This window comes from Amphiprion ocellaris, chromosome 13 (genome assembly GCF_022539595.1).
Source record: "Amphiprion ocellaris isolate individual 3 ecotype Okinawa chromosome 13, ASM2253959v1, whole genome shotgun sequence".
In the NCBI taxonomy this organism is placed as follows: domain Eukaryota; kingdom Metazoa; phylum Chordata; class Actinopteri; family Pomacentridae; genus Amphiprion; species Amphiprion ocellaris.
In genome coordinates, this window is record NC_072778.1 from 17585812 (window position 1) to 17611421 (window position 25610).

A 25610-nucleotide genomic window follows, 5' to 3' on the forward strand; every position below is an offset into this window, starting at 1 on the left:
AAAATGTTTGCCTTGGCTTTATATTTCCCAAAGCTGTCAATCAAGACTTCAAACTTTCGATAACCCTCAGGTATTTCCAATTCTGTTATCTTCCTCATACTTCTGGAGTGTGGAAAAAGCTTTTCAGCTCGCTTTCTGTAAAAAAAAAGTCAAGTTACCGTTATCGGAACTTTCTATGTAGTATTGGTTCAAATACATCCACCAGTGGGTTTACAGTATTCTGAACTGGTCATTTTCCTCCATTTTAACAGGAATATGTTCTACATGGTTCACAAATGCTTCATTGTATTGACTTGTTGACAGAAACAACCGAAACGGTTACGTACGAGACCGATGTCCATAGTTGCCAAAGTTTTTGGCCTTGTTTTTTGGTCTTCTTTGAAGCTAACAAAAATGCTTGACTGAAAAAATGCAACCAGAACAATGGAGATGAGAACATAAGGCCTTCTCTCATGTGTTATTTAGCTCACCCACTTCTGCTTTTCCTTCTAGTATCTGGATCTGTCATGACACTATTTATGGATTAAACTCATTTCAGTGAGTACATAAGCAAAATATTTTGATGCGTTGAATTAGAAATGAGGTTGATGCAATCTGTCCTCTTTAGATGCTTTTGAAAGGGATGTCGAGTGGGTGCAGATGAACCACATCATTGCAGTATACAGTATCTACCTGGTGAGTCTAATAACCTTGATCTACAAGTACACCTGTGAAGTATAAGCATTTCAGTAAAACATCCATGCATTATCGTAGCTCTTCCCTCTTTTAGGTCATGTTTTCAGTTGCCTCAGGTGAATAAATAGATGAAGTTCGTGTGTTTAACTTTCACTGGAAATCTGCAGAAACAAGCTCTCCCCCTCTTGGCCACTGAGTCACTGAAATTATAAATGACTGTACATGCGCTAAATATTTCATTCAGGAGAGAAACAAATGAGAGAAAACCATAACGTGCGCCCAGTTTAGAGTAGTAGTTATGTCGCCAGGATTAACCTGTACAGCTCTGGTAATAATCTGTACAGCTCTGCTGGCAGTGAAACACTGGAAAGAATGATGCTGCAGATGTGAATGGATGCAGAAGGAACCCTGGAACCAGGATTGTTGGTTCTGATGAGTTGAAACCACAAAACGACAATTCAAATAGCCTCTGCTCATTCAAACAGCTTCAAACTCAGCATTGCTCTTCCTCGAGTGCCAACAGTAAACCCACCAACTTTGATGTAGATCCAAAGAAAGATTGTTAAAATGTCTGGTTAACAGAAATATAGACACTCCTTCATTGATTAGCGAGACGTGTGTTTGTATATTACCTTCATGAAAACAGAAACTAGTGCATAATCACAACTGCACAACAACAGATTGAAATAGTTTGTTTTTTTAACAGCAACTCAGAATTTTGGTACAGAACAGATCTAAGAAGCATTCTGTTAAATATAAAATTTTTATTGTTAGATGATATATTATATTGTATTATTAAATTGTGTTATATAAGACTTTCTACTGTTTTTGAATCTATGTTAACATGGTAATATATATTTCCATGACATGATAATATATGTTACCATGAAATGTATATAAACATAGTTTAAGCAGAGGTTAAAGGAAAGAGGGTCGACTGGTATCAGGACTCAGACTGAGATTTGGTCACTCCAGTTCTCTTAAAGAGCTAAAGGAACCTCTTCCACCAGGACTTCTCCCCCTACCCCCCTCCTCCACCTCGTGTTTAAAATCTTCTTTTTAAATTGTTTCCCGGTCCAAGTCCTCTTTTTCTTTGGAAAATGACACCTTCTGATGTTTCCTGGTGAAGCATCACCAGAAGACGGCATCCCTCTTTCTCCCACTGGCACTGTTGCTTGTTATATTGTAGCTGAATGTTTTGTAATTGCATTTTTAGCTTGGAGTTTGTGGGCCTCCTTTTTTTTCCTCTTGTTACTTCCAGTTGTTGAATAGTTTCTGAAGATCAGCCATCTGTTGTGTGGATTCTGCTTGATAAACTCCTAGTAGATATTTTAGGGGCAGTATTTGATTGAGCAAGATAGCCTCGTCCTGGCTCTGGCTTCGATGTCGCTGCATGCTCTGGTTTGGGTTTTGCTGCAGGTTGTGTTTCATGAGCTACGGTGTCTTGTTATGGGCTGGAACTGTTGGAAATTCAGCGCTGAACTGGGGGAGTGGCTTGTTTACCACAATCATATTTGTTCACCACAGTATTAAACCATCCACTTAGTGGGGGACAGGATAGGTTTGTTGCTTCTTCTAACTCTTGACACATCTCTAACAATTCACTGACCACACACACACGTACACACACACACACACACACACACACACACACACACACACACACACACACACACACACACACACACACACACCTTGACACACTTCCAAACATCAAGTGTGTAGCTCAGGTAAGCAAAACAAAACCAAGGTGGCCTGTTTTGCAGAAACGGAGAAAGAGGGATTAACTTTTAACACAATATAAAGGGAGAGAAGCTGCTTGTCTTTCAGCCAAAATTCCTTGAGAGCCTTCAGGCACAACACACACATAAACACACACATATATTTGCAAATACATGAACATGTGGCATGCCAGAGCTTAGTCTTACCACTTCTATCCTTAACCTATAATCTTGACTTGTAGCAGGGATTCTCTGTTTATCCTCAGTTATGTAATATTCTTTTATATGGGCTACTAACTGGTCCTTGCCCTTTAGTGTAATCTCATCCGCGCTCTCTTTTCATTTAAGCAGACCATTTACATGTAAACTATATCATAAACTGATTTATTTTTACTGTGCTCATCTTAGTGAATGTAAAGGAACCCTATTTGGGTTTGGTGTTGGTTCACTTCTCTGTTCTTCTGAGCTGCTGTTGTCATTCTCCCTGAGATGTTTTGTCTGTCTTTTTCTTCCCTATTTGACTTTTCATCCTCTTCCACACTGCAGTTATTCAGATTTCATGCATATTCCCATTTTTCTATATCTTTTCCACCAAAATGTAACATTATATACCCTGTGGAATTGTAAAAGTAGGCCAGACATTGTAGAGAATATACTGTACCTACAGCGTGGAGAGATCAAAGAAACAGCAGTCGTGGGTCATGAAAACCACCGAAGCTTTAACACAGCTTCCTTGTTCCATTTCAAAATTCAAAATGGCATCACATTTTAATGGGGCAGTTTTATTAGGATGCAGTTTCATAGCTACTGCAGCTGCTCTTATGTTTACAGTATGAATTGTCCAAATGTTAACTGTTACAACTATTATTTCTCATACAGTTTGATGTCTCATTTATCCATCAGGAGATTTAACATTTTATCCTTATTCTCTTTTTAGAAAGCTTGTTCAAAGTGCTGCCAATGAGCTGCAGTACTTTCATCTGTCTCTGTCACTGACTGTTTCGCTCATCTTTATCCATATGCATTTTTAATTAAAGATTAGAGTACTGTCATGGTGCACGAGTTGTAAGTCAGTACTTTAGTATCCCAATGCTATACACACAATAATTATTTTATGTATATAAGATCAGTGGTAAGGCAACTAATTTGTATGCTAACTAAATACACCAGACTATTTTATTCTTTTATATAAACTTGATTAGATTTTTTTTGGTTTACTAAAACATGTTGAAATATGTTTATTTTTGATTGCATTTTGGTGCATTTTAACAATTAAAATGAATATTGTCATTGCTTCAGTTGTAACCGGTTCTATTTTCAAACTTTTCATGAAATGAGTCAGTTAGAGGAAAAGCAAATTAGAATCAATCCACCTTCAACAAACCTTGTTTCTATTTAATATATATATTTCACTTGATACACAGATTTCTCACGGAGTCTTGAGAATACCTCTATCAATATCAGTGGTTATTATGTCATAAAAGACTGTATATTAAAATGGTAACATGGTACTGTAATTAAATACAGTTTGGTGGCAAAACATCCAGACAAAATAAACAATCCTCAAATATAAGAGCAAGAGGGTTCTTTTCAGCTGTTCTTTTTCTCAGATCTGTGCTGCACAGTGAATGGGTGGTTAGCATTGTTGCTTCACAGCTAGGAGATCCCTGGTTCATGTCCCGGCCTGGGATCTTTCTGCATGGCGCTTGCATGTTCTCCGCATGGGTTTTCTCTGGGTACTCCATCTGCCTTCCACAATCTAAAAACATGCTGAGGTGAATTGTTGATTCTAAATTGTCCGTAGGTGTGAATGTGAGTATGACTGTTAGTCTGTATATGTAGTCCTGTGATAGACTGGTGATCTGTCCAGGGTGTCACCTGTCTTCACCCTAAGTCAGCTGGGATAGACTCCAGCCCCTCCACGACCCTAATGAGGATTTAGGGGTGTATAGATAATGGATGGATGGATTTTGCTGTTAATCAGAATAACTACACTGTTAATCAGTATATTTTCCATAAAGAACCATAAGGGAGTATAATCTGTTAGGTATTTGTTTCAGTTGGGTCTGGTTAATTGGCAGCTCTTTGTTAAACTTGAGTTTTCAATAAATCCAAATGAAAAATAGGATTGAAAGTCATTTTGTCAATATTTTTTTCAATTCAGTTATTATCATTGTCTCAGTGTAATTCTTAATCATTCATGTTTGGGTTGTTGCTTCAAAATTTCATTTTTGAACAAAAACAAACTTTAAAAATTGGCAAATTATATATGTTTTTTCATTTCTGTGTATATAGCACTTGTGGTTGGGCTGTACCATTAGCGTCTGAGGGGGTCTTAAGCTAAAATAGACCACAGACATAAAGTCTACAGACATTTAGACCCAGTACAGTGATCCACATTATGTTTTATATGGTAATCTGGCAATGCAATAATTTCCTGGCTACACTTAATGTTTGACATTAATGAAATGCCACAGACAATATATTGTCCATAATATAACTCTGATAATCTTGTGCCACTTTATTTACTCATTCATTCATCTAGCCTTTCATTAATTTATTTGCCAATGGGTTATAGCTAATGATCTGTATCATTACTTGCACAGGGACACCCTCAGGACCAGTAGCAGGGGAGATTACTCAGTCTGTGACTAATGTTCACATATGTGTCCAAAGCCTCCAAAAATAGCATAGCCAGTAGATTTTTGCATGGTCAAATGTCTTACTGGGACAAATTTGGCTGTAGACTCCTCCCCACCATCCCCGGGTATGGACAATTGGAATAATTAGTCATTTTTTTGTCTAAAAATAAAATTTTGAAGCAACCAAGAATCCAAACATGAACAATTAAAAATTTAACTGAGAGGCAGTTATCCATGTGTAAAGTGAAAATCCATTTTAATTTGATCACTTTGATGGTGCGAATTGGATTTAAAAAAAAAAACAAAACTGTAAAGCATTACAAGCATCCAGTCACAGCCTATTAACCAAAGTGTTTTTTCAGCCACTTCCACGTTTGAAAAGAAAACTCCCTATATTTCTTGGTCCAACTGTATTTTAAATATCTGACTGCTTTTTTTAAAACACATATCCTCAGCAAATGTTCATTCTGTAAATAGTGTGACTGTGAAGCTCAAGATGATGCCTGAGTAATGGTGTTTCAAATGCAATTAGTGATAGAAGGAAGATTCTGAGGCCATAGCAGAGTGCAGGAAAATTTTGTGCTGTACAAGAACATGACTGATGCCATTAAAAAGTCGGATTCCTGTCTCCCTTTAATCACTCAGAGTCCTCCAGTCTGCACACTTCCAAATCTAAAACTTTATCTCTTAAAAAACATAAAAACACAAACCATTCTGCCTCATCTGCGCACAGTTTTAATCACTGGAGCTCATCCACAAAACATCAAACAACTGGAAGTTGAGAAGGATGTCTTTGTTGGCCTCACAAGAAAGAAATCAGAGCATATTTCCTAAATCGCAGAAGAAAAACATGCCCCACATTCCTAGTCATGGTTTTCTTTGCTTTTTCAGCCTATTTTAGCTTTTTTACTTTTTTAGTAGATTTTGTCTGCCATTCAGTGTTATATTTTCCTTCCTTATCTGAGAACAAAAGCAGTTTTCTACCACTATCTAGGAAAACCAGAGCTTGTAGTAAACAAAAGGTGACAGCCTATTTATGTTATTTGTTTTTGCAGAATGAAAACCATTGCATTTGCCCAGTACTGGTGAGGTTGTTTTAACCTGTCCAAGCAGGTTCAGGCTCCTGGTACAGGCTGACATTTGAGGTTGAATTCATTATTTACGTTGTGCCTCTCAGTCACTGTAAGGACAGTCAGCCCATTAACATGTCAGTATGGTGAATACATCGAAGTGATAAAAGCTGGTGACAAAAAAGTAACTGCCATAATGTCTCACTAATCTTGGTAATTGTCAGTAGTTGGGTCGCTGCGTTTACTGATGTGCTGATCTTTAAATCTTTCATTGTTTTGTTATCATTATTCCGTCACAACCATTTAGATTTCCTCTCACATCCTGGCTTTAAATTTTGCAGTGAAGACATCTGGCTGATCTGTTTTCTTCCCATTTCACAGCTTGCTCTCCAGCTGAACTTGTAACTTGTAGATTGAGTTTAATAGACCTGAAACTAGAAGCTGGTGATTTGCCCCTTAAATTATGCAAAAGTCTGTGGTAGATTATTCAACAGTTTTCAGTTATTACCGGTATTTGTCATAATTCTCTGAGTCAGACAACATAATTTGAATTTATTCACCGCAGTGAACCTGTACAGGTTTGTTGTTATTTATTTCATGTTTTATTTCTGTGGTGAATCTTTCAGATAACTAGTAACAAACCCATTGGTTTGGAAACAAGCTGTCCCCTCCCACAGATTTAATCAGAGCCTGTTATACAGAGAATAAATAGTCTTTTATTAACATAGAGTCAAAAATTCACACTCAAGAGATAAATAGACCAGTGTAGTTACAACAAAAATGTGTCTGGTAACTGGAAGTGGAAGTAAATACATGTACAACTTTCAGTCTGTTGGCTCCCTCTACAAAACACAGAAAAATCTTCCTGACAGTAGGACAGTTCTATACATTTCAGTATATTCTCCAACAATATAATGGCCAATGGTTCTGTGAAGTTTTCTGTTTACTGATGAGCCTCCGGCCTTTATCTGTGGTGTCAGAGGTTCAGAAATAATATCATTCTTCATCTTCACAGTTCACTTCTCAAGTCCAACAGGAACAAATCCCTGCTCACCTTTATAAGTATGTGAATACTGGCAACTTTACAACAGTCAGACTAGTTGTTTTTTCTTTCTTTTTTATCAGATATGGTGCAACTACTTGACCTGATTCCAAAGGTTAAATCAATAATTTGTACAAGTCAGGCCACTGGATTAAAAGGTATCCTGTACAGTTCGACATTCACTATTTGACTGTACTCATGTACATCATGTGTTACTGGTCAACACTCATACATATCAGTCAACACTCTCTGATACAATATACTGGATGTTTTAATATTACTATGCACTGTCCCAAGCTGCTCCTATTACATTACAGAGTCTATATTTCAAAATGAACAGGCAAGACAGAATGAGGAGTGAAATAAAAGAGGAATTCCTTAACAGGTGAATAAGAAAATACACTTGTGTCAAAGCACCAGTGCTCTGCTGATCAAAGTGAAAACAAAAACAATAGGAATCACAGTGAAACATCTCATTTTAGCAACTATAGCCTAACATCATTACGAGGATCTAGCTTCATTATAAACAGTTTGTGAGTTCCATATCAAGAGTTCAAAACGTTAACAGTGGACGTGTGAGCTCAGACTGAAGTGGAGCTTGTACATACATGTGGATTTGTACATCCAGGACAACAACAGCTGATGGGGGGTTCTGCAGTGAGGTGTGCTGTAGTGTTGTATGTGTCATTGTACAGTAAATAAAGCAGTTTTTTTAATGAATAATGCTGAACAATGATATTTACATTGTTTGCAGGGTAAAGACAATTAGTAGCTCATTGTCTTCCCCTTACCAACATCTTAATGTAAAAAAAATATATACAGTGCGCTCTTCTACTTCACTTATTGTTTCCAAACATTTTGCTTCAAGTGTTTTCAGCATCTACGTTGTTTAGTTTTCTTTGAGACAGGAATAATGTGTTTCTGACATAGGAACAGAGTGGCAAAATGAATATCCATCCATCCATTATCTATAGATCGCTTAATCCTTATTAGGGGCGCGCGGGAGCTGGAGTCTATCCCAAATGACTTAGGTGAAGGCAGGGGACACCCCGGACAGGTCACCAGTCTATCACAAGGCTACACATAGAGCCAAACAATCACACTCACATTCACGCCTACGGACAATTTAGAATGACCAATTAACCTCAGCATGTTTTTAGATTGTGGAAGGCAGATGGAGTACCCAGAGAAAACCCACATATGCACAGGGAGAACATGCAAACTCCACGCAGAAAGATCCCAGGATGCAAACCAGGGATCTTCTAGTTGCAAGGCAACGGTGCTAACCACCGAGTCACTGTGCAGCCCAGAAAATGAATATGCATTTCTTTATTTGATGTGGAATGTGCGGATGTAATATAATGATGTAGGTTATTGGTCACGATGAATATTCTGATTGGGTCAGTTACCTATAGCTTGATTCAGTATCTGTTTACTACTCTCTATTTGCACCAAGTTTCTGAAGATAGTACGTTTTTTCTCATGAAACACTGAAAAGCCCACCCTATCAAATGACTACACCCCAACATTTTTTTCTTTCCCTTCCACTTTCTCTCACAACCTCCTCTTTATCCCTAATTGTTTTACACCTTCTACCTGCCTCCTGCTGCAAACAGTTATGTGAAGTCCTTGGAAACAGCCTCTATGAAGTTGGGCGCTGACATGAGGATAGTGAAGGTGCAAATGATGGAAAAGAGAGAGAAGGCCACCAGACACAGCCGGTCCACCACCGCTGCTGCAAACTTCCACTCACTGCAGATTGCCTCAGCCTCATCCTGGTCCCGGAACCTCTGCGCTATGTACGACACCTCCTCCAAGATGCGTTGGATCTCTGGTGGGGGTATGCTTACTCCCATCCCGCCTCCAACTCCCATCCCCAGGCTTCCAACACCGCTTCCAACCCCTCCAGGTGGCTCAACGTCTTCACTGGGGGAACCATGGGCGCGTCCCCCAAGTGCTACCCCGGAGTCGCTGGAAGGTGGGCAGTGTGGGTTGTCTATGGGGTGGTAATTGCCAAAGTAGAGGCTCATGGAGCCGTTGGAGGTTCCTGTGGGGCAGGGCGGGCAGGACGTCTGTGACAGAGGCACCGTGAGGCTCGGTATTGTGCCCATCTCTATGGAGCTGGTGCTGGAGTGGTGCTGGGTGGTGTGACGGTACTTGTAACCAGGCCGCTTGCGCTCATCACCGGGTTGTTTCATGCGGAGAAACCAGGCACACCAGTTCAACAGGACCACCCGAACCTGAGAGGAGAAAGACATCATCAGCACACACACATGATAACACAGTCACATAAACATTTGTGCTAAACATCTTGATGATTATGTGATTAAATTAGCTTCAGTCACTCACCCACTTAGGCATCTTGCCCCCATGAGGGTCATGATGGTGAAATTGCAGGACGATAACTGTCACCACTACAGACATTCCCACAATCATCATGGTGCTGGCAAAGTACTGAGCTGTTGAGGACACAGAAAACATGAACATGCTTTTATTTTTTGCTCAGTTACATCTGTTGGCATTAATTTTATTACTTGTTGAATGTTTTCCCCTTTTAGCCCTCCTTTAGGTACACAGTGGCCATATTCAATTAGCACGTAGTAACAGGTAAAAACATAAAGATTGAATTAAGTCTGGAAAAGAATTGGTTGATTTCACAGTCTAGCATGAAAGGACGGAAAGTCTGCTCAATCTGCAATAAGTTAGAATGCCGAAGGGAAAAGATGCACACTTGAACTCAAGCTGGGTGAATAAAAGTGGTTCAAAAATTGTGACAAAACAGAGAATAGGGGTAAACAAACCAAAGAAAACAGCAGAGAGAAAGAGCAGGAGAGAGGGAGAGATCAGGGCTGGTTCAGGAGGGATGTTTTCAGTGAACAGTAAGGAGGAGGTTTTGCTCTTTCCCAGCATGTACATGCTGTGAACCCAGAAGAGCTAACAGCAAAATATGATTGCAGCGCCAGCAAAGTCAAACTTCACATGACCTCATGTGCTCAGGGGTTAGTTGTTAGGATGATGAAAAGAAAGATGGATGAGAAGAAGGAAGAAGCTTAAGAAAGAGAAGAAGGATAAAGACAGTAGAGCAGAGGACAGTAAACGAAGACATGGGAAGTGAGATTAGGAAGGCAGAAAGTCAGGACATTGATGTGAAAGGATGTATGGGGAAAAGGTGGAAGGCCATTTGCTGCATCCTGTCATTTTTGGTTTACTTTATGAGAGGAGAGTCAAAAAAAAGTCTGCCAAAATATATGATGCATAATAACTTAAAAGATAATTGTGAGACTGTCAGTCACCAACCCCATTGTTATTCATGGCTGAAACAACCAAATTAAAAATGTATTACAAGTGAACAGAATTAAAATGAACTGAGCCAAGTGGTCTTGAACCAGATAAGACAGGTCTAACTAAATGAAGTAAAATTAAATGAACACACTTAGCTTATCTGGTGATAACAGGCTGACGATAAAGGACATGTGCCTGACTTTCGTAGCACTGTTGAAAACTTGCATTATATACTTACGGTCAAGTTCAAACTGCTACAATAACTCACCTCCACATTCGACCACGGTGATGCAGAGGGACATAATACTGAGAGTTCACAAGATGGTGTTCAGGTCTTTGGAACTTAAAAGATTGATAAATCATTCCATTGATAAAGCATTTTTCAAGGTTTTCTCAGTTGTCACTTCATTGATGGAAGTTCAGCATGGCCAAACTCTACTTATACTGAAACACTCACATAACTACATATTGCATATGTCACAGAACAAGCTTTAACTGGCACACACTAACACATGCAAACCAATAAAAAGAAAAGGTACAATACTTCTTTTTGTGATAACAGCTGAATGCGGCGTGCTAAAAGCCTAATAACATGTCTTGGTCTTCTTCAAGGTCCTCTCTGAGAATTTAAGCCCCAAGGTATCTTCTTCTATCTCTTGGCCACTTCACTCTTTTATATGTTACATCAACTCACTTTTTCCTTCTTTCGTCCTCACTGAAGAATCAGATATTTCACCACCCATTAAGAGTGCTGACAAGTTGTTCATGGCCACCTAATCAACTCCATCCCTCATCCAGCAGCATTGAGAATTATGTATAGACACCCTCAAGCTACTCAAACCAAAGCCCAGGAAGACCCAGAGATGCTTTGTATTTATTATTTTTCCGGGAGACATTATACATTATACACAGAGGTCAGACAGAAGCTTATATTGAAAGCGCTTCACATTCAATACATGTTCAGCAGCCCGAGAAATACAGTCAGAAAGACTATCAGCTGATCAGTAATGTATGTTCATAGATGCAACGTTTCTACTTTCACGCACGATTGAAAATGTCACATGTACTCACGCAGACAAAGAAATATAACCCACCAATGAGAGGAACGGAATCAGACGTGGCAGGCATGATCTCTGCTACCAGAAGCATGAAGACAGTTAGCGAAAGCAGCACAGTGATGCCTGGAGACAGAGATTGAGAGAGACGCAGGGAGAAAGTACTTGAGCATATATATGTAACGACGTGATCAGGGTCACTGGAGTATGAAATTATTCCTGTAATTACTTATGTATGTAATCAGTTATGTTCTCTTGACTACAACCATTTGTTAGCTGGTGACTGATCTGACGTGTCCAAGGTAGGTTAGAGCTCCAGAAAACCCTAAAACTCTGCGACTTTGTAACCGGTGACTGCTCATCGACAGATGGCCATTTATCAAGTCACTGAACTGATAGAATGGATTTAGTGGCAAGCCTCTTATTTTGAAATTCAATTTTTCCAAGGCGATTTGACATGCATGTATTCATGGCTTGATCCATGATTCATAGGGATGTTTTTGTAGACAAATATACCAGTGCTAACATGTGAGTGCACTGCATTTGTATAAACTTTAACATCTTTAAACCTTAAAAAAAAAAAGTTTGTTGATTTCTTCAAAAAGTTAAAACCTAAAGCAACCTTGTAAAAGCTGTACAAAAATGTTGTTTTCTTCCCTTGTTTCTGTGTTTTACTTGGATCAATTGCGAATATTTCCAGAATGGAGCAAAGCAAAGTCATTTAAGTACTGGGTTTTGGAAGCAGATATCAGTTACTGGTAGTTAGTAAAAAAACAAACAGTATATTAACCAACAGTGTTTTTTAAAGATAAATTGATATAACAAACAACCTTGACAGTGATGAAGTGGTATTTTACACTGACTAAGTAACTCTTGTGGACAAACTATATAATGTTGACAATCTATCCAAATGACCTCAAATAAATAGTTGTTTTTTCTGTGTTAGGCCAACATATACAGCAATGCTAATATATGTGCAGTAAACTTTCCATGTTTGTTCTGCATCTCTCTCACCCAGAGAGATCTTTTCTCCAGAGTCTGCAGGTAAAAGGAAAACCAGCAGGGCCAAGCCAGAGATCAGCACACAGGGAATGAGCAGGTTTAGTCCATAATATAGAGTCCTGCGGCGCATAGTGACTGTAAATGTCACATCAGGGTAGGGCTCCTTGCAGCAGTCGTAGTATAGTTCATTACGCTTGGCTGGCACACCTGAGGGAGAAGCAAACACATACAGAGAAGTTGTTTGTGGACTGAAGAAGTAAGTCAGTTTGAGGATTTAAGCACCTGTAAACTAAAAAAAAACACATCTGACAAATAGCTAATTAAAAACTGTATGGATATATTATCTGTCTATAGACATGGATGAATTGATTGAAGAGAGAAAATATGGCTCTGAATATTTGCTGGACAATATTAGGAATGCCCCACTCCAGAGTTCACTGATCTGAATATTATTTCCATGACCCCAAAAACTTTCCACTGGAGTGAATTCGAGCCAGACACAGACGTGTCTCTACATTTACTGAACTTTTTCTTGAATAATTCAGCAAGTCATAATGAAAAAAAAAATAGGTGAATTATTTAGAATTTGATGGTACAATTTTCTCACCTTCAACTCCAGGATGTGGTGTGCTGCACTCACATATGGCCTGGCTACACGCCTGCCAACGCCTGTCAAACAGCCCTATTGCAAGCCATCTGCTCCTGAACTGACACCCATTTCCAGCTAACCATCACCCCAGCAATGGGATCTTCTTCTACTCTTTCCCAGCTGGAAACACACTACCTGGGAGGTCTTCCAAAAATTCTCCCCCTTTCCAGTTCAACCAGTTACATCAACCCAAATGGTGTCCCACGGTGAAAAAATATTTATACAACAGTCACTGGAAGCTGCCTGTGAAGCAACACTTTTGTCATTTCATTAGCTTTGATGTGTATTATTATAATCATGCAAATGTTGATTTAGGTAGACCAGTGGTGCATTACACCACTCTTTAGGGACACATTGAAAACATCAGTCAGAGGGAACTGATTCCAAATTTTGTTGGCAGTGCTTTGATAGAGAAATCTCTGGAGGTGATTGTATAAAGAGGTTTTGACTTACAATACACAAATTTAAGTAGACAGCAATCTTGATCACATGACACAGTTTTTATACAATATGCACTGATTTTGTTCTGGTTTGTTTTATGTTACAGGCACTTAATTTAATGGTGACAAGTTTTATTATGTACTGTGCATGCCATTTTACATCGTGACGATTTATCATCAAAGTTTTATCTCAAAACGCTCCTTCCATTAATACTAATTAAGCCTAGGCTTGCACTTGGGACTGTGAAAAATGAGGATGTATTTTATTGTTTTAAACATGTATGTATGTGCACATAATGCTAGCTATCTATTAAATTCCATGCTCTACTAGTCAATTTGAAGAGACATATGAGACATAAGCTGCAGTAAGTTTAAAGCCTCCATTGTCCCTTTGTTATCCACAATTTTTTACATGTTGGCTCAAGTAGAAATATTAACATTTTCAAGATTAATGGGTGTTATTTTTCCTTCAAGACAGTAATCAAACAGCAGCTGGCTTCAGCTAAAACACAGCTTTGAGGTTTAAAACTGAAAATCCCTTTTATGTAGTGTGGACCTGTTTCATCAGGTTTGATCTTATCAATTTTTCTTAAAAATTCTCTCGAGTATTACACTTCAGAGTTGCTCAAATATGATTGGCTTTGTTTGTTACAGTTAAACTGTGTCTGCTCAGTATATTTAGAAAATATACTTCCTGGTGGCTGTTCCTGCAGTATTAAACACAGAGGCTCTCTTACCTACAAGATCCCACTCCCCATTGGATATGTAAGTGGATGTGTCTACATCAAGCATCTGCAGGTCGAGAAGCCAGCCGTTATGTGTCCACGAGCCAAACTTCAAGTCACATTTCTGCACATCGAAGGGGAACCAACGCACGTCGATGTAACAGGTGCTCTTCAAGATACCTGGGGGGATGTACTGGCAGTAACCTGACGCATTCACCAGTACGTTGGTGTGGAATGTGGCATCGAACCGCTCGTCCGCACTGGGAAGAGAGTAACAGAGTGATATGTGAGTGAACTTTAAAAACAATCGGCCTGACATTTACTTGTCATTTTGCTGATGCCCACGTGAGCAGTCCTTTTAAAGTCCTTTTGTTCTTTCAATTCTTTCAAGTTTCTTTAAGTTCCAAGACAACCTTAAATAATCTTGAACCTATCTTTTAAGATCTTTTGTTCTCACTAAAAAATAATGCCCATATCTTCACTATTGTCAGTATTCGAGAAAGTTAGTCAGCGTCTCTGCTGTTTGAGTCAAACCTGCTAGAAAGGAGAAGTTAAACATCTATGAAGTCATCTGTGGACCAACGTCAGTCTTTCATAACACATACCAACAGTTAAAACCCAGGTGAAATCCAGCGTAAAGCAAGATTAAATATTCAAGACTATCACAATGCAAAATAAATATCTAGCAACAGGAAGTAAATGTATCCACAGCCTGCTGGAATAATTTAAAAGCAGCTATGGACAACCTTTGTATAAGTAAAGCTTGAAATATTGGAAGTTTGAGATGGATTTGGTTTCACTTTGCCAAACTCCCAAACAGCATCAAAAATCAATAAATTCTTTGAACAAACTCCAATTTGTGTTGCCTGAAAGTCCTGGAGTGTGAAATAAACCCTTTGGGATGTACAGTTCCAGTAAACAAAATGCTTTGGCCATAACCTTAGATCCACTTTCGCTCTGGCACTCCAGTTGAACTCTAATTAAGTATTAAAGAGAATCCTCCTGTGGTGCTGAGAGTGTGAACTCCCTGATAAAATGCCAGAGGCTCCATCTGAACTTTTACCAATTTTACAACACATGACCAAAGCCACAATACAAATTTACTTCCCACTGCAGTGACCATGTGGAAGAACAAACTGTACATTCTTCATTTTTATTACGTGCAGCAGAAGAGAAAATGTTCATCAGCTTTGACCAGCGAGTACTATGAAACTTACAAAATGTAGAAATGCATTTGCAACTGTGATGTCTATTGGACTATTCCTCTCTCTTCAACAAAAAAGTGCTTTTAATTTAATTATCTAATAAATCTAAATTTTAAGCCTGTATTTGCAGTTGTGCAATCAATTTTTCTCCTTTCATCAGCTAGACAGCAAGATTTATTTCACTTCTCTGTTGTTGTGTTTGTTCTTTCCGCGGGTTTCTCTGGATCTGGAGCTACACATCTCTGATCTGCAGCTGCTGGCCTCACTGACCTTCAAATGTGCAGTTAAAACTCAGTGATGGACAGCCTGAAGAGCTGCACAATACTGGCAAAAAGCAAAGCAGCAGAGCAAAATGTCAAGCAACACAAAAATACTGTATGAAGAGAAAGGTAAACCACAATTATTGTTAAAAAGAAATCAATAATAAAGGAAAATGAGTGGTTTTGAAACAAAAAGAAATAATCATTATGTTCTCAAAGAAGTGCTATAATTTGTCACTTATCCCAAATAATAAATACTGTAGAGTTTTCGTTGATTACAAAAAATCCCCAAACATACACACACACATTAGTACTAGTCAGGTCCTGCATTTATCATTGTTGACCTCACATAAGCCTTGAAAGAGCTGACAGCTTTACTTCACAGCCTGCACTAAGTCGGAGCTAAAACCCACTCATTGAGCTCTACATACATGGACAATATAAAGGCAAACACAATGCAGCCATACATGCAGACACACAATCCAAGCCCTGTGTGAGCGAGATAACATCGCCGTGCCCGAAACATCCCGAAGCCTCATTCATCCCTCACAAAAGGACGTGTTGTGCATCTTAACAGAATTCGTAGATGGACACATTTTATTTGTGCCCGCCTTTTCTCAGATGAGTGATTTACCTTTTTTTCTGGAGGGTCAAGTGCTGTAATTTATTTCTCCGCTGTGTGTGTTGCTATCAGCTATGGCTCCAGGTGCAGGGGGAGGACGAGGAGGAGGAATGTGTGGGCTGGCCAAGGTGGAGCCATGCAATGAATTATTCAAGCTTTGGCCTTACTTTATCTGAATGTGTGTGCTTTTCTGCAATCAGCGCTTACACACATCACAGTGGAGCACATCCTAAAGTATGTGTGGGGGTGTGTGTTGTACATAATACACAATAGAATGTGTAATGGCAGTTTTTAATTCCCATTTAAGATGTTCAGATCCCTCTTTAGCCTGTGTGTGATTTGGTCACATTTATTACACTTTCACTATGGATCTACTGGAGAAAAAAAAAACACCTTAAATTCCAATCCAATCCTGACATCACCCTTTATTTCCCAGCATTCAACAGTTTTAACAGTTAGGTTTAGGTGGGTTTGTTTAAGATATCTCTCAAATCTTTAAGCAAAAAATGGCTTATAAACAGGAAAGATCTCTGCAGAAACTGTATTTAATACTGCTCATATCACAATAGTTACATGATAACCATTACTTAAAGCAATTATGCAGTACATTTTAACAATGTACATGCACAGAATATAAGAAAAATACATTGCTATGTACAGTTTTCTAAAAAAAAAAAAAAAAAAGATCTGTTAGGTAAAAGAAAAAATGATACAAGATGTGACAAATGAGCCATACAAACTCTTCTTAAATCACCCTCACCCTTAGCTTTCTGTTAGATAGAAATGTAATTTAAAAAGCCATGCCATCTATAAAATCAGTATTTTTTTTCTTAATTTATGCTTAGATGACATATTTAAAGCTTCTGCAACAAAAAACCTTTGGGCTAATGTTCTTTTTTTTTTGCATTGCACACACCTTAATCATTAAAAATGCATGCAGCTGGACAAGTGATATCCCTGGGAGAACGGGAAGTGGAAGTTTTTTTTACAACCCACTGTGGCACCCACATGCACAGCGGAGAGAGAGTACTGTGGATGTTTCAGAGTGGGTCGGTGGGGGAACAGACACTGACCAGCAGTGACAATAGCAGCAGTGACAGGTTCCTGCACCATGGGACATGAGTCACCGCACTTTCCTCTCACTCTCTCAACGCCTGCTGCTGTCCTCACACACATCCACACACTCCAATGACAAAAAAAAAGGGGAAGTCACAAAGTTTCAGGCCTAAAGTAGAAACAGAAGCATGCAGAGTGAATAAAAAATTACCACTAGATGCACGTAAAAGGCAGTCATCTTTAAGCAAGAATATGCAACATCACAATACTATGTATGTTTAACCCTCCTGTTGTCTTCATTTTCAGGCACCAAAAACATTGTTTACTTGTCTGAAAAAAATCCCAAAATTCAGCAAAAAAAATCCCCCAAATTTCTGAAAATTTTCAAAATCTTCAGGAAGAAAATCCCAATAATTCCTCAAAAATTTCTCTTAAAAGTTTTATTTAAAAAAAAACTAATTTGGCAAGAAAATTAAAAAAATTAGTAAAAATCTTCCAAAAAAATCCTAAAAATATCCAAAGTTATTACATGTATATCAGTAAAACTTCTAATGTTTTCTTTAAGAACATTTAGAAAAAAATCAACCAAAATCCAGCGAATTTCACTGTAGATTTTTTTCTGAATGTTCTTAAAGAAACATTTTTTTGAACATTTCTTTTCCACCAAAAACATTTCCCAAAAATGTTGAAAATGTGGAAGTTTTCACTGTGAAAATATAATTTTTTTTCCACATTTTCAAACTTTAAAATGTGTCAATTTCACCCGCAGGACGACACAAGGGTTAAAGTTAACTTTTGATTATAAAAATAAAAACTTTATTAGTATAGAACCTTTCAAAAACAAAATTACAAAGTGCTTTACATTACAACAACGTCGAATTAGAAGACTAATGAAAACAAATTCAACAAATAAGTAAGATAGTAAACAGGCAAAAGTAACAAGACAACATATTATATCAAGAAAACATTTTCATGTAGCACATCTAAAACAACAGCTGCTGTGCCAAAGTACCCTACAGTATAGAAAAAAAGACATGCAAAAGTTAACAAAACTAAAAATTGCAATTAAGACCCTATAGTGTTATTTAAGGTGTGATTTTACCTGGATAGTTTACAAGTTTGAGATTAAACCCTTCAAAAACTATATAAAATACTACTTTACTCAAAGTGAGGACCTACAGTGTTATTGATTATGGAACTTATTTAATATTAATTTTGGAGACAGATTGGACTATTCAGAGGTAATACTTTGTTTTGTTTTTAATAGCCTACCTGAGCAACAAGCTGTTCTATAAAATACTGATTTTTCTAATTTGCTACAATGTTATTTCTTTCCAAACTGTCTCTTTTCTGAATTTATCCAATCAGAAATACCATAATAAATGAAAGACCATGGTTAACACCTTCCCTGAAGCTTTCACCGATGCACAGTTGAGAGCAGCACGAGGCTTAATTAAGGAGAGACCAATCCATCCATCCCAGTCACATCCCAGGAATATTACATTCAACTTAAGAGTCTCAGGGGATCCTGACATTAGGAATTCTGTTTGACAGCATTAAGGCTCTACAGTTAACTAGCAGCATAAGGAAACTGCAGCCAAGATATATTTCTAGTTTATAGTAAGGTATATTTATTCATGGAGACCTGAAACAGAGACAAATAGCCTGCTGTATGCATAGCGCTGAATGGGTTACTTCGAAATATTTGCATGTTCGAGGAACAAAATGGAAAACGAAGGCTTTGAATGTTGGGATAATGATATGTTGCATGCAATTGTGAATGTTTCTTTTTCATTTTTGCAAAAAATTGTATGTATTCTACTGTTGAGTTCTAAAACAGGGCAAAACAGAAGGATATTCATAAGACCTAAAAGACACTTGAAACCCTACAACTGCACTTCAGTACATTCTCCAACACAGGCACAAATCATGCAGGTTCTTGCTACTAATGCTACACCAGTTCACTGGTTCAGGTGTTTGTGCAGAAAAAAATCATGTTTGACTCACAATAAAAAAAAAAAAAAAACAAACAAAAAAAAACTGTCACTTCTTCTTTTTCAAACCAATTTGCATTTTGAAAACTTGCACATCTGTCTTATTTAAGTGATCACAGAACAGTAATTAAATCTAACCATCTGTTTATACATTCAACTACTTAAAAAAAAGAATCCATATCCATTTATTCGATTAATTCCCCCTTCATCTTTATGTGCAGTCACAATGGGCTGTCTGTGTTGTACGTCCATCTTCCCTGCTGACAGAATTAGGATTCAGTCTGTGGTTTACCTGAGTTGGACGTCCTTTATGTGCCTCATCGATCCAGTCAAGTGAGACCATTGACTTTTCCCTCTAATAAGAGGAGGTCAACAGCTTGCAAAGCTGCTTCAGAGGTATATACGCCACATACAAACACACCAAGTCTTGCTTGCCTGGCGTACACACATAACATACACAAAGAATCGTGCAAACACACTAGCACACACGAGACATTATGGCAGACAAACTGGAGCCAACATAAAGTTTACATCTCATCATTACAGTGGGAGGTTCGGTCTCAAGAGAAGCCAAATGTATTTGCGCTTTTGTGATAATGTTTGACATCTTGTTCTTGTTCTAACACTATCTCAATATTCTTCTTTCTTTTCTAAATTAGGAGAAGATTTCCTTTATTTTCAGTCCAGTTAAAACAAAACTTTGAAAAAAAAAAACGCCTGCTTATCAGTCTGACTCATGCCATTATCCACACAGCAATTATTGAAGTGGAAGATGCAATTTTCCAATCAAAGAACAAAACTGTTGCAAAGATGCTGGACAACATAATATTCTCCAGGCAGTGTGCACAAATACGGTCCAGATGGGAAATCCATGACTCACAGTATAGATTATTTTCGCATGAGAGCCTGAGTCAGTGTGACCACAATGATCTGAAAATATGAGAAGCAATATGAGAGAGATATGAGAGATTTCACACCAGGACGAGATGAAGACAGCATCTTTCTTTTACCTCACTTTTCCTTTCATTCAATATTGGGATGACGTCTGACCAGAGCGCTTCCAAACATCATTAAGTTCATATTAAAACAATATAAATTAATAAATGGATTTACGGTGAACTCTTGTCTGAATAGCATGCTAATAAGTCTTAATAGATCTGCTATTCAAGACTAGCGTTTTATTGGCTGTGCACTGATGGCCTGCTGTGTAATGGGGTGTGTTGTGCCATTACTGCCTGTGATTGTATGATAGTGTGTGTGTGTGTGTGTGAGCACAGATGTTTACTGTGTATTAGTGTGATGAGGGCTTGATGAGGTGTGTGGTGTAATTAGTTAGGTGTGTGTGCGTTTCCAGCAGCGATCCATATTATTGCTGAAAACTGTAAATTTTCATCTCTCCTTGGGGAGGATGTAAACCTTCTGGCTCGGCTGTAAACTGATTCTTCCCCTTCAGCTTCGCATTACTGTTTATCTCTGCCAACTTCATGACAGCAGAGGATAAAAAAAAAACCCAAAAAAACCCCATGAAAACTTGAACATTGCAGGTTACTGGCCTACCTTACCTGTACCTGGACTGTATGGCTACTTTAAACAGGTTACTATTTTATTTTTCTTGCTGTTGTTTTTAAAAAGAAACTATATAACTGACTATATAACAGTCCTGGCAACTGAGGCATCCTAAGATTTTGTGGTTATGTTTATAGCTACTGTTAAAGGGGATGTATATATATATATGTAAATATATATATATATATATACATATTTGTGTAAATGTCCATAGTCTTAATGGCTTTACTTGTTCAACAGTTTAATCTAGTCATGTAGTCAAAGGTTCACGTATCCAGTGAAATAAAACAAAATCTACAAGATGGAATGGCACAAAGCTCTCCTGTTTTTTAACATTTCTGAATGTTTCTCGCTTAGTGGACAGTATTAACTCTGGTGCCCCTTCTATTTATCCCTTCAGCACAAAATAATTTGTCCAATCTGTTAGTTTTTGACTAAAAAAACAACATAACAAAAGCTTAGTTGTTCTTTTCATCCTCGTTTAGTAATTTTTAAAGGTATCAGCATGTCAATACGCTGAAGTAAGAAAGTCAATGTACCTGCTAAACATCAAGAATGGCTGCATGTGTCTTTTTTAGAAGTCCATTTCTAAGCATACACAGGACACAAGACACAACCATCCGATGCCAAAATGCTGCATAAACAAAAGAAGTGGGAAAGCAGATATCTGAAAGCATGCATGTGTGTGTGTGTGTCTTTTAGGAGTCTGGGTTGTTGCTTGTTTCCCTCTCACAAGAGAAAAAATACAGTTAAACTGGGAGAAAAGGGCGACAGTAACATGCTGACACTTTGACAGACAGAGACAGGTAGATGGGATGATTTATAAAGAGGAGTCGGTGAAGGCTCGGAACGATAAAATATGGAGGGGCAGAGTTGATTGAATAGAGTGAATTATAGTGAGACAGTGAGTTATGAAAGAGGGGTGGCGGGAGACACAAATAGAATGAGATGAAAAGAGAGATGGTAAGGCGGGGTGGAGGGTGAGGAGAGGGGAGGAGGAGGAGGAGGAGGAGGAGGCGCAGGGTAAAAGGCAGACGTAGGGAAAGAGATGGGTGAGAGCACAGAGATTAGGGTGAGTAATCCTGGCAGGTCTAAAAGCTGAGCTTTTAAAAATTTGGGTTAATACTTCAAAACCTTTGTTTTGTCCTCATGGTCCATGTATTGTGTTGGTGTGTTAGTGTGAGTGTTTGTGTGCTGGGGGGAAATGCAGTCATGATGCGAAACAACTGAGGCTCCTAACTGCATCCACTCAAGTAAAGACCCACCACTAGATCTCCTCTAACTTTGTCCTCCTCTAATGTGTTCAAGTCAGTCTAATGTGATTTATAATATTCAGCAACTGTGGACTTTGTGTCACTGTCTTTCTCCTGGTGACTGAATTGATCATCTCTTCATCTTTTGTTTCCCCTCAGTCTCTGAATGTCCATCTCTCACTAGAGCATGCAAACGCAATGCAATTAGTTGTTATGAGGGGAAAAAAACAACTGGCCTACATCTTTAATTGACCTGAGAAAGCCTCGTACAGCAGCATGTAGAGCATATAATACAGTGGATAAGCAAACAGCACCCGCCTGACCTGAACTGCAAAATGCAATGAGCTCGCTCAAGCTCATTTATGACAATAAGAACTTTGACCTCAGCCATTACTGTATGTTTCCCTAATTAATATATTTTATAAAACTGTTATTTTTGTTTTAATGTAAGGGGAAGAATACTCAAAGCATTCTGATATAAATGGCTCTTTATTAGCTTTCATTTTTCTCATTGATTGTCCAGATCAGATTTCCACCAATCTACATTTTCAGAAGTCGGTGATGAGTTGAGAAAGTCGAGATATTGTCAATGGATCATCATGAAAGGAGTGGGAAATCATTTCTAACATTTTTATTCTGTCCAAAGAAGCAAAATCAAATGCCAGAATAGTTTCTCTCTTACTTATTTTTTATCCTAAGAAAAATATAATTGTGCCATTTTCAAGCTCTATTCTATAAGGGCACATTTCCATCAGTGGAAAGTGCAGCGGATTTTGTAAGTTTCCTCTTGTCTGTGTCACTGATTTGTATTTGACTCTGTGTGATTGTTTGTCACGTTGGCTTAAACTAACCCTGATACCGCATATTGGTTTGTGGAGATTAAACATTGGATTTAATTTTTTAAAAAAAAGTGGAGGCAAACATAAAGGATTACATTGATATTTGATTCACTCTTGTAGAAATTATGTCTCTGACAGGTGTGCTTATTTGCTACGGAGAACTGACAATGTCAGAATGCAGCACGTATCTTATCACCAAGATAAATAGGGGGAAAAACATTTCAAAAGAAAACATAAAGGTCACAAACTTTTCAGCTTAGGTTTGGCTGTGATGAGCAGGAAGAGGCAGCTCTGACCTGTTGTACAGGAGGATGTCAGGCGTCCAGATCTGGTCTGAAGGGAATCGAAGGTTCTGGACTCCAGGGTATTTTTCTGGATTCCAGCTCAAGTAGATGTCTGTCCAGTACTGAGAGAAAAAGAGACATTTTCAAACTTTGAGATGATGCAACTCTGCAAAACCTCTAACTTGCAAAAGCTATAATCTAAGTGAACCTTCCCAGTCAAATGAGAAGTAACTGATTCTAGTATCATTGAAGTTTTCAAAATTACATGGTAATGCCAAGCTTATCTAGGAGGGAAAAACAGGCTTTTCCTGAATGTTTCTAAGCAAGAAGATATTACCAAATGCCTTTAAAAATGTAGCAGTCTATCATCATTTTCAAAAGTTGCATTTAAAGGGAGACAGCAGCTGTTTATGGGACTTTCATTTGAAGCCTGAATAAAAAGACCTTTAAATGGCAACACTCTTGGATAAAGTCAGCGATGGCTCTTCTCTCTGCTTCTATAACTCGTCTATTTATTTAAAGCTACGTAGACTTGCTAAAGTATCAGTTGAGTACCGAGCAAACAGTGTCGCTTTTGAAAAAAACTTTTAACTGATGCACAGACTAATTTGCCTGGAGGCTATAAATCTGTCCGTGTCTTTTACCCTTTGCCATTAAGTCCGTTAACAGTCAAGTTGACGGCTTCTTAAATATGCAGCACTCTTCCTCCTTTTCTCCCTCCTGTCCTTCTCTCACTTTCTGCCTGACAAACTGCCTGAACTAAAATCTTGAGGATGCTGATGCCAGCACACAAAAATGCTGCCTCTCATATTTTAAAGGTTTTTCTTGACATTATTGGACAGTTGCATTAGAGCTAGATAAGATAGGATGGGAATGATATGCAGAAAGCGGGAGTTGAATCGAGGGCTCAGCGACTGAAGGCATTTATTCCCATTTATTGTGCAACCGCACCGCCATTAGGTTACCATGCATTCATTCCTTCTCACTCACTCTTACCTGTGTGGTCAAGGTCCAGTACTGAATTTATTAAAATAAGCATTTTAAAAAGTGCCAGGAGTCATGAGCTAGCTGGATGCACAGTAACATTTGGATTCTAAAAAGTGCATCTAAACTGTGAGGAAGTTTAAAGAATGAATTCCAAATAAATAGTGTCTCTGGATGTGCTCAGTTAAAATTCAATCTCATCAGCATGCAACTTAATGTTGTGGCACTCGTAATTTGTCACAGCCTTTCACAGATAATTGTGTAATAAAATTATAAATATAATGAAAGCACATTAAATCGGTGATAATGTGCCTTTCTAAGGCTTTGACTCACCAGCTGCAGCCAGGCGTTGGTCATCAGCACTTGGTTCTTCTCATCCTGAGGACAAAAAAGAAGAAAAGGAAAATATTGTTTTTCTTTTGCCAAAGAGAAAACAATAAAGCTAATTTGCATTTAACAAAGTGGAAAAGGTCTTTGTCATCAGCAAGTCAGTGTAGTTGTTTAACATTTCCAAAGAAGAACAAACCAGACTGTGTTAAACTGTGTAGAAGTTGGTTGTATGTATCCAAATGCAGCTCTGAAGAGCTTCACAGTGACCATTTAACAAACTACACATCCCTTTCAAAACAGTTAAAATACTGTATGTCCTATTGGGCTTAAAGACTCATGAACTGTAAAACGCCATGCTGGCTCATATAGAAATAAGAGAATTCCAATCAAACTGAATTCACAAAACACCACAAAAGTAGGGCTCTTATCGTGTGTGTTTTCTCAGCTCACTGAAGCACAAAAACCACATCTGTAGCAGGTTCATTTATATTTATTCATTGATTTCATTAAGCTGTATTCTAACACTGGCAGTAAACATGCAATGCAGGCATGCATTATCTGAAAAGCACTACTGCAAACACAACAATGAACACAATGGGTTCTGGTTCTTTGTGTATTGTACCGAACACAGTTACACACAGTGAACTGGTGTTTTCTGGTGGTGTACTGCAGTTGTTTGTGTTTCTGCACCATTTTTTCATTAGTTTTTTGCTTGTTTTTGTTCTGTGTGACTTGTCTAACCAAATTCCCATTAGCTATGTTGAAATGACAATAAAGTATAGACAATTAAATCTTGCAATTAAAGGAACATTACAGTCTCCACTCAGATTTGGCGATATTTGATCTTATGCAAAAAAAAAAAAAATTAGTAAAAGTTGATGGAAGCACACAATGAGAAATAAGTAATCATTACT

At 38.1% G+C, this 25610-nt stretch overlaps 1 protein-coding gene across 1 annotated transcript in view; it reads right to left on the reverse strand.

Moving 5' to 3' along the window:
• Positions 1 to 6773: 6773 nt before the first annotated feature.
• The window catches only part of LOC111582310 (neuronal acetylcholine receptor subunit alpha-7-like), a 36950-nt gene continuing 18113 nt past the window's right edge, over positions 6774 to 25610 (reverse strand). The window contains exons 3-9 of the mRNA XM_023290927.3: positions 24700 to 24744; positions 23395 to 23504; positions 14316 to 14563; positions 12502 to 12696; positions 11527 to 11613; positions 9500 to 9609; positions 6774 to 9390 (exon numbers count right to left, since the gene is read on the reverse strand). Coding sequence (XP_023146695.1) covers positions 8767 to 9390; positions 9500 to 9609; positions 11527 to 11613; positions 12502 to 12696; positions 14316 to 14563; positions 23395 to 23504; positions 24700 to 24744 — 1419 coding nt within the window. The 3' untranslated portion in view covers positions 6774 to 8766. The remainder of the gene's footprint in view (positions 9391 to 9499; positions 9610 to 11526; positions 11614 to 12501; positions 12697 to 14315; positions 14564 to 23394; positions 23505 to 24699; positions 24745 to 25610) is intronic.